The 8852-nt window shown below is 39.5% G+C and overlaps 4 protein-coding genes across 7 annotated transcripts in view; 2 read left to right on the top strand and 2 right to left on the bottom strand.

Annotated features, from left to right (window-relative positions):
* Positions 1 to 1286, top strand: part of LOC104818758 (enolase-phosphatase E1) — a 2571-nt gene extending 1285 nt beyond the window's left edge. Inside the window, exon 3 of the mRNA XM_010548477.2 lies at positions 1 to 1286. Coding sequence (XP_010546779.1) covers positions 1 to 1098 — 1098 coding nt within the window. The 3' untranslated portion in view covers positions 1099 to 1286.
* Positions 1267 to 3586, bottom strand: LOC104818759 (pentatricopeptide repeat-containing protein At3g49170, chloroplastic-like). 3 transcript variants are annotated; one of them, XR_002024485.1, is made up of 2 exons: positions 1460 to 3586; positions 1267 to 1357 (listed from the first exon to the last, which is right to left on the bottom strand). XR_002024485.1 is itself a non-coding variant. In XM_019203249.1 (2 exons), exon 2 carries the CDS (start codon positions 2998 to 3000, stop codon positions 2137 to 2139), a length of 864 nt encoding a protein of 287 aa, XP_019058794.1. In that variant the 5' UTR covers positions 3001 to 3296; positions 3414 to 3586; the 3' UTR covers positions 1387 to 2136. The 3 variants fall into 3 exon arrangements, 1 of the variants encoding a protein (XP_019058794.1); XR_002024486.1 differs by having other exon boundaries at positions 1295 to 1371; XM_019203249.1 differs by lacking the exon at positions 1267 to 1357 and having other exon boundaries at positions 1387 to 3296; positions 3414 to 3586.
* Positions 3587 to 5362: 1776 nt separating this feature from the next.
* LOC104818756 (hydrophobic protein RCI2B) lies at positions 5363 to 6527 on the top strand. 2 transcript variants are annotated; one of them, XM_019203271.1, is made up of 3 exons: positions 5363 to 5652; positions 6085 to 6201; positions 6312 to 6527. In XM_019203271.1, the coding sequence occupies exons 1-2, from the start codon at positions 5563 to 5565 to the stop codon at positions 6169 to 6171; spliced, it is 177 nt and encodes a 58-aa protein (XP_019058816.1). In that variant the 5' UTR covers positions 5363 to 5562; the 3' UTR covers positions 6172 to 6201; positions 6312 to 6527. The 2 variants fall into 2 exon arrangements, with proteins under 2 accessions (XP_019058816.1, XP_019058815.1); XM_019203270.1 differs by having other exon boundaries at positions 6306 to 6527.
* LOC104818757 (anaphase-promoting complex subunit 11) lies at positions 6505 to 7681 on the bottom strand. Its single transcript, XM_010548476.2, has 3 exons — positions 7677 to 7681; positions 7393 to 7511; positions 6505 to 7178 (listed from the first exon to the last, which is right to left on the bottom strand). The coding sequence occupies exons 1-3, from the start codon at positions 7679 to 7681 to the stop codon at positions 7063 to 7065; spliced, it is 240 nt and encodes a 79-aa protein (XP_010546778.2). The 3' UTR covers positions 6505 to 7062.
* Positions 7682 to 8852: the final 1171 nt, after the last annotated feature.

Here is an 8852-nt window from a genome sequence, read left to right as displayed (position 1 = left end):
AAAGAGTGTGGTGAAGCCACTGAAAAGGCTGTTGAAGAAGTTGTCGAAGCCACCGGCGAGAAGAAACCAGAAGAGAATGTTGCTGAGGAAGTGAAGGAGCCGACATCTACTGGCCCTGCAGAGGAAGAGCATACGAAGAAGGCTGATGTTTCTGAATCAACAGAGGAGGTCAAAGTGAAAGAGGAGGAACCCATTGATATTCATCCAGTTAAAGATGTCTCCGAGGAGACAGCGGAAGACGGCATCAAAGTTTCCGAGGCTGTCTCAGAAGAGGTGAAAAGTGAGACAACTGCAGTAGAGGTTCCTGAAGTTGAGGCAAAGCCAGAGGTTGCTGAACAAGTGGAGACTGTTCCTGTGGAAGTGAAGGAATCAATGTCAGAAGTTGATGTAAAGCCAGAGGAAAACCCTAAAACGACGGAACAAGTTGAGGTTGAGCCTCAGGCCAAACCGGAGGAGAAAACTGTTGAGACCGTGGACTCGGTTATCACCTCCAAGGACGAAAAACCTTCGGAGGAAGAAAAACATACTTCCACAGAGTGCCCTGAGCAAATTGTAGTTACAAACAAAGATTCTGTCTCTGAGCTGAAAAAGGAGACTGAAGAGGGAGCTTCTTCTGTGGTTGAAGTGGTTGAGAATGTTAGCACTGAAGACAAAGAGAAACATGTGGTGGAAGAACCATCAAAGGAGGAGAAAGAGAATGTGAGTGAAGATAAAGCAGTGTTAAATAACCCTGCTAAAGAAGATGAGACCATCATAAAAGACGCTGAACCTGCTTCAGATGAAAAGTGTGCAGAGACATCGAAAGAAACTGATACAGAATCCAAAGAGAAAGAAGATGCAGTAAAGAAACAAGAGGAATTGGCTACAGAAACAGCACCTGAAGTTAAGAACACCGAGATATCGAGTAAAGAGAGCGGAGAGAAGAAACAAGAACCAGAAGTCACCGCCAAAGAAGTTTCTGCAAAGCCAAAGCATTCAAACAACATCATATCCAAGGTAAAGCAGTCCTTTGCAAAGGCAAAGAAAGCAATCATCGGAAAATCCCCAAGCTCAAAGACTATCTCTAATGAAGCCAAAGAGGAAATCAAGGTTAAGTGATAATGGAGTAATGGGATAAAGCTCAGCATGATATTGATTCCTGATCTGTTCCTTACAAGTATTTGGTGTCTCTGCTTCATGTGGGAAAAAAACAAAAGGACATTCTTTCATTTTCTTTGTTGTTTAGTTACATATATCATCGTGTTGTGTGGTTATTTCTATGAACCTAAAGTGATTGCCTTGTGTTATGGATTTGTGTGAATATTTTTCTTCTTTTCTCCAAGTCTTTGTATGCCTCGAACAAATAATAGCTGCAAAACTGCAACAGGAAAACTGACAGTTTAATCAGATAAAAAGGGATCAAAATAATCCCCCAAAAATTTTGAAATCAACTTAAAGAAGATGTCAACAATTTGGCTACCAGAAGTCTCCACAAGAGCATGATCCTTCGGAGAACCGATGGAATCTATTGACATCCCTAACAAAGATTTCTCTCCCAAAAATCCCAGAAGCAAATTTCATTACAGTATGACAATCACCACATGTCCTGAGGTTCTTTTTTATCCTCATAGGAGCTCCAGGAGGGGGTTCAAGAAGTCCAAAAGCAAGGGATAGTCTCTCACTGTGATACCACAAGTTCTGATCTTTTCTTTGTTCTGTGCTGTTCACTGCAAACTGGATTTCAGCCTCATATCCTTTACTCTTTACCAATTCTTCTGACTTCTTTAACATTTTATGTATCTCATCCATCCTTGGATGTGATCGATCTTCGACAGTAAACACATAGGTCTTGTTTTTACATCAATCCAGATCTGACCTGGTTCTTTTCTCACTTGATTCAAACCCATCAATCTTCTAACTTCATCAGCTTCTTTCAGTTTTCCGTTTCGGGAATAAAGGTTAGCAAGAAGCACATAATTTCCGGGGTTATTAGGTTCCAGCTCAAAAAGCTTCCCCGCAGTTTCTTTACCCACTTCAAGATTTCTGTAAATCATACAGGCACTGAGCAGTGCTCCCCAGACCGAGGAGTTGGGTTCAATAGGCATTGATTTTATGACGCTCATTGCCTCTTCTAGTTGACCAGAGCGGGCAATCAAGTCAACAATGCAAGCATAGTGCTCGTGTCTGGGGGGTTATATCATGCATCTTTGCCATGGAATCAAAGTAAGCACGTCCTTCTGTTACACATCCAGCATGAGCACAAGCTGGCAGCACAGACACGAACGTTATTTCATTTGGTTTAATCCCTTCTCCAATCATTTTCTCAAACGTTTCAGCTGCTTCTGCTGCACAGCCATGCTGTTGAAAAGAGGTTATCATGGCACACCAACAAACCGTATTGCGGTTCTCAATCTCCTCAAAGACTTGGCAGGCATCAGGCAAGCTCCCGCATTTGGCATACATAATAATCAATGAGTTCTGAATATGACTGGTATTTGTAAATCCTGCTTTTATGATATGAGCATGTATTACAGCACCTAGAACTAATGATGCAAAATCAGCAGAAGCATTCAGAACGGTGGAGTACGAAGCTTCATCCGGTAGCACACCTTCCCTTCTCATGGCCTGGAAGACGGCACACACCTCTTCAAAATTCTTGTTCCACACAAGGCCCATCAACATAACATTCCATGAAATAACATCTCTTTCTGCCACCATCTCAAATAATTTACCAGCATCACAGAAGAACCCACATTTGATATACATGTCAATCAGGGAATTATTCACATACGAAAGATCCTTCAACCCGTATTTGATACCAATCCCATGGACCTGTTTCCCAACTTCTAGGCTTCCCGCCTTAGAGCAGGCACTCAACATACTTGAAAAACTGGCTTGATCAGGAAATATAAACCCTTCCCTTAAAACCTCTCTAAATCTACAAAAACATTCCTCGTACAACTTGCTCTGAAACGAACCCATGATCATAGAATTCCAGGAGACGAGGTTTCTCTCAGGCATTTCATCAAACACCTTCCCCGCGGACACATATTCCCACACTTGGCATACATGTCAACCAAACCGCTACCAACAAAGACATGATAGTCAAACCCATGTTTCAAAACGAGGCCATGGATCGGCTCTCCATGAGACAAGACCGTAGTCTGCGCACAAGACAGCAGAGAAAGTGAAGTAATTTGGGTACAGACCAGAGGATCTCATCTTGTTGAAAAACATCAGAGCATCCAAGGGCCGATGGAGACGATAGAAGTGGGTGATAATCGACGCGAAAGAGATGACATTCTTGACGAAATCATCTGTGGAAGAGAAAAGTAGCAAGCTTTGATCGATGTGGCCACATTTAGCGTATGAACTGAGGAGGTTTTAACAAAAAAAAAAAAGAGCTGAGAGTGAGAGATAAGATTGAGAGATACGATTCGAGCGTGGATTTGAGTAACGTGGCGCAATGACCGTGTCGAGGAAATAGAGCTGAGCAGGTTGCTGAGTCGGACAACGACGGAGACGGCGCATTGCTGGTCGGAACAGAGTGAGAGATGGATGAAGCTGTTTCCATGGAGTTTTGGAGGGAAAATCAGATTCATGTCAATTTCACATTTCGGTTATCAATTATCATCGTTGAACCCGTAACCGGTAAATCAATACACAACGACCCATCTCAAATGGGCCATCAACGCAGATGGGCTTTCTTTGGCCCAAACAAATACCAATGGTGTATACACTTGTATATATATGTGTTAAATTAATTGCTTCATTTAATATAATTTATAGAAAAAATAAATTTATAATATTTTTTGTCACGGCAGTGTTATAATTCTTTAAATTTTAAAAGATTTTATAATTCTTCTTGCTTTTTTTTTTTCAGTACTAGCATTGTTCTAATGAAATACGTTGATATGTTTGAATTTTCTGCGTGCGTGTGTGTTGCCACGTGTACTTGTGACTCAGCTTTGGACACCAAACAGCAATTCTAGAAACTTTGAAGCAAGATGTCACGCATTCATTGGCTAACAGATAATTCAAAAGGATTATGATAAATCATCTTTGATTAAGACATTTATTATCCTAATCCAAAATATTAAAACTTTAATAAATAAATTACGGTGTCGAATCAATCGAAATGGGGTTTGAATTAATCAATTAGCCTCTTTATATCTACGAGTGATCCGTGGAAAGATGGCAACTTTAATCAACAAAGAACATATGCCATGACAGACGAAAAACCTCTGTATATTCCAACAGCTAAGCTTTCTTACAACTTTAATTGCAATTACATTTATAACAATATTAAAACTTTACTAAAAGGTTATATATATATATATATATATATATATATATATATATGTTAAATCCATACTCCGACCTATCCACGAAATAGTACAATGAATGTTATCAGAAAACTAATTAATTAAAATCGGAATTGTTTTTAAGACCCTTTTGTTTTGTGTATATAAATGGAATCCGAATCCTTAAAAGCGATGGACCAGTAACAGCAAGACGCAGCATGGGTTTGCATGTGATAGGTCGGCATGTTACGGGAAAATGGGTTTTAAGATATGCATGTGGACGTCACACGTGTCACGATGTGATTGGAGAGAGACCTCCGCCGGCCTCCACGGCGGCGAGTGTCCCGGCCCACATTCTCACTTCGCCGACAATCTCTCCGCCGTGTCTCGATATATAGACACACACATGTATTACTTTGTATTGCTCATATTATGTATATATACATACATGCAATAATGTACATTTGCACAAATCATAATTAATCATGGGGAGCCATATATCATTTATAACCTCCATTTTATTCATGAAATGGGTCTAGGCTTTTATTACCTTTTTGGGAACTGAAAAATATTCGAGAGAGAAAAAAATATACGCAAATTAAATTGATATTATGATTAAATCCGTTATTTTTAACTTCGATATACAACATCACATAACGGACGACACTTAAAAAAGACGAAATTCTATCTGAATGATATAGTAGAAAGATTAACTCTCCGTTAAACTTAGATTACTGAATCATTTGTTTTAAATAATCCTATATATAGTTTAATTGAAATATATATTGGTACGTATACACCCTATTTCCCTATGGAATGGGTCTAGACCAAAAAATTGATAAATGAGTTCTGCCTCAAATGAAAAATATTTTGTTTTAAATAGAAAATTAAGCCTAAGATTTAATGTTTTCTAATACATTTAAAAGGGCAAATTTAAAAAAAAATGGACACGTATCAAATTTTACCTATATATCCAAAACTGTACTTTTTTTTATATATAATAATATTAGAAGCTCAACGCGTAATCAAAAGCATTTCACATTCATATGGACCGACATGTGAAAATTGAATTCAAATATCAGAGTGAAGAAAAAGATAGAGAAAAGCACCACGTGGCTCATCAAATTCTCAAGAAAAAAAAAAAAGTGGGCCTATATATAGTGAGAGGAACACCACTTGGAACCACTCATTACAAAACTTAAAAACATTAAAAGTGAGATTGAATTCGAAGCTTAAACACTTCTCTGCAGATTCAAGAAAGAAGAAGAAGAAGAAGAAGATGGCAGACGGCTCGACGGCGACTTGCGTAGATATTCTTCTTGCCATTCTATTGCCTCCCCTCGGCGTCTTTCTCAAATTCGGTTGCAAGGTATATTACAAATATTTGTATAAGAAATTTATTAAATATATGTATCTAGGGTTTTTATCTATCTTTATCAATCTATAACTATTTTTTTAATTCACTCGTGTCAATAGATATCATGTAATTCACTTATATCAATACGTGGGATACGTTTTTTCTATATAACCCATGCAAGGTTTCTAGTTTCTGTTTTCGCCATTTGATAACGTTTCCTTGGAAGTTTTATGAATCGAAAAAAAAACCCTTGATGGATTGAAGTAGCCGCATAGAGGAAGTCTGAAAATTCCCTTGCACAAATGGGTGGTCGAATATGTTTTGCTATAACCTATGGTTTTGAGAGGCGAATAATTATAATTGACATGTTAATATATATGCATATATATATATATATATATATGTATGTTCATGGAAATCCGCGTCGGTGTTATACGTGTGCAGGCGGAGTTTTGGATATGTTTGGTGCTGACGCTATTTGGTTATCTTCCTGGAATCATATATGCTATTTATGCCATCACCAAGAACTGATCCTATCTTGAACCGCCTCTTCTTCTCCATGTAATCTCTCTCTCTCTCTCTCTCTCTCTCTCTCTCTCATGTATCCAATATCGTCGCCGTCTAATCCCAACATATCGGTTTGGTTCTTTGTCTCTGTCTGCTAGGAACAGCTGCTTGGGTGTGTCTCTTCAGTCGGATTCTTCCTGCCATCACCACGAACATGTCGTCGTTTCCAATCAGTCTATATTTCAGTGTTTTCTTTTAGTTAATCATTGCGACGTTTTTATTATTATTTGTTTGTTGATAATGGTCTTGTGTGGGGTTGGTGGGTCATGTTCATTTAATCATCGCGTCTAATGTTAATGGAGTGCGTAACATTTCTTGTTTCTTGATTTGGATATTTGGACCACCACCACACCTAACAAAAGATTTCACACCCACATATCCATAATATCACATCATATCAATGGTTACGTGTATTGGCCGCCACTTGCTCGCTTAAGTTAGTTCCAACGTCCGCATCTCAACATCTCAGAGCTTATCCACGTACATATAAACTCGACCGTACCGGTCCGCCGAAACCCTAAAACGCACGTGCAAAAACAAACACCGACTGTGATCACTGATCAGTAATAACATGAGAAGCTTGAACCATGGGCGTCGTCAACCTCTTTGGTTTGGAAGAACTAGCATGCCATCAAAATATATGAGAGTACCTACTAGAAAGAGCTCGGCTTTACATGCAGACCAGAAGAATAGGTCGAACGGGACGATTAGAACAATGGGCATGAAATTGTTGCGTAAATTTTTAACGTACCCGAGAGTTGAAAGATTCATAATACTTCTGTTACGTGACTCGGGGATCCATACAGCTCGGAGATAGATTGAAGCATGGAGCCGAAACAGCAAAACCCTTTTTCCTTACCCTTTGAATTGCCATTCTCTACGGCACATGGGGCAGTGAGCTTGGCTCGTCTGGGAATTCACCCATTTCAAAATACAGTGAAGATGAAAGGCATGGTTGCAAGCTCCCCAAACTGAAAAATCGACCCACACGTAAGAAATGAAAAGCATGGTTGGCAAGCTCCCCAAACTGAAAGATCGATCCACACGTAAGAAAACGAAAAGAAAAACTGCCTAAAAGAGGAAGGTTTTCTCAAATTCGGAAAAAGTGTGACGCGGTTTCAGCATCAAATGATCATACCCAAGAGCTATATATAGAATAAAAGATGAGAAAAGGAGAAAGCTTACTAAGGGGGCAATCATCCCCAGGAAGTTTACAATCAGTACAGCAGCCGTCAAAGGCCATCCGGCATATACCGCACGTCTCATCTTGAGCATCCCATGTCCATAACCCTACTGCATGCCATCTGCGGCTCAAAATACGTTCAAAATGAGAAACAACGAGTTCAATATATAGAGCTCGAATGAGAGTTCATGATGGAACTGTGACTGTGACCATTGTAGAAGAGAGGTGCAGAAGCCAACATGGCAAGCAACTTACTCTGTTTTTCATGCCCACGAGATATCCATACTCCATAGCATAGATGGTCAAGGAAAACAATTTCATCTGAAACGGAATTGAAAATGCAAAGCATATTGCACCCATATAGAAGTAGAGAATTCATCAAATGATCCTGGAATACAACTTCACAAAACCATCAACGACGATCAAGAAGATTGCAATTCATAAACAAGATCACGAAAAGAGCAAAAGGCGATTATGAATTGTCACACCAGCTTGGACCAAATTGTATACCTTTGCGAGGCTATATACTAAAAGACAGCAAGGAATGGATTTAACTATCCCTTAACTATGTATCACTACAACTGCATTGTGAGTAGCGAGGCTATACGCAAGATCTTGACTTTCATAGCTTCCTCCCGAGAAACCCCCCCGAAAATCTTCTTCTTTCTATCAGACAGGACACAAGTGAAGACTGAGGTTAATCAATACAGCTTCAGTTCCAAGTTTTGGAAGTAAACAAGAACATGCATGATGCATCATATGTATGCCTAACACAGGACAGCACGAGATGGTGTATGTATCTACAGTCCAAATCTATCATAATTTAAGACGATTAAGCTGAATGGTTCGAGGGAAACCGGGAATTTCTACGTGGAATGTGAAACTGAAACAATTGGGAACCATGAGCAGACTTTACACCAAGAAACGCATTCTTCACTTGGTATCAAGATTCAAGAAGCAAGAAGAAAGACACCCCATGGAAACTCAGCAACTTCGTAGCTTAAGGTCGCAAGATATAAACTAAATTCGTAAACAATCATAAGCCAAATCTAGAAATCCGACTGAGATTTTCTTTCGCGAAGAGACACAACCCTCCGGTCCGTTTCCCGAGAAACTGAAGCAGAATAACCACATCCAAGAGAACAAAGCAAAATCATCATAAGAACAAAAGCCCGGAATAATCCCCTATCCATCGGAAATAACAATCAATCAGGAACGGGGAAAAAAATCCGAAAAAAGAAATGGGTTCAGAAGAAAAATACCCTAGAACCGACGAGAAAATTTCGCCGGCCAACGACGTCTTGACCCAGCGATTACAACAGGAACGTAACCATGGAATCGACGGCGAAGATAAGCGGTAGAAGGAAGGAGAAAAGAGAAGAGCTCTGGGATTTGAAAATGGCGGACACAGTAAAGCCTCCTCTTCTTCTTCTTCTTCTTCGAGTTGAGAATAAGAGCGGGT

The sequence above is a fragment of the Tarenaya hassleriana genome, unplaced genomic scaffold (assembly GCF_000463585.1).
Source record: "Tarenaya hassleriana unplaced genomic scaffold, ASM46358v1 Cleome3, whole genome shotgun sequence".
Classification (NCBI taxonomy): Eukaryota; Viridiplantae; Streptophyta; class Magnoliopsida; order Brassicales; family Cleomaceae; genus Tarenaya; species Tarenaya hassleriana.
Note: the sequence above shows the minus strand (reverse complement) of the source record. Positions and strands in the feature narration are given on the sequence as shown.

Bases quoted from the DNA above. Each gene is read 5' to 3' on its own strand.
- LOC104818759 (XM_019203249.1), bottom strand. From the start codon at position 3,000: ATGCCTGAGAGAAACCTCGTCTCCTGGAATTCTATGATCATGGGTTCG.
- LOC104818756 (XM_019203271.1), top strand. From the start codon at position 5,563: ATGGCAGACGGCTCGACGGCGACTTGCGTAGATATTCTTCTTGCCATT. The intron at 5,653-6,084 runs GTATATTACAAA...ATACGTGTGCAG, and splicing joins TTCTCAAATTCGGTTGCAAG to GCGGAGTTTTGGATATGTTT.
- LOC104818757 (XM_010548476.2), bottom strand. The intron at 7,179-7,392 runs GTAAGCTTTCTC...TCGATTTTTCAG, and splicing joins TGGGGATGATTGCCCCCTTA to TTTGGGGAGCTTGCAACCAT.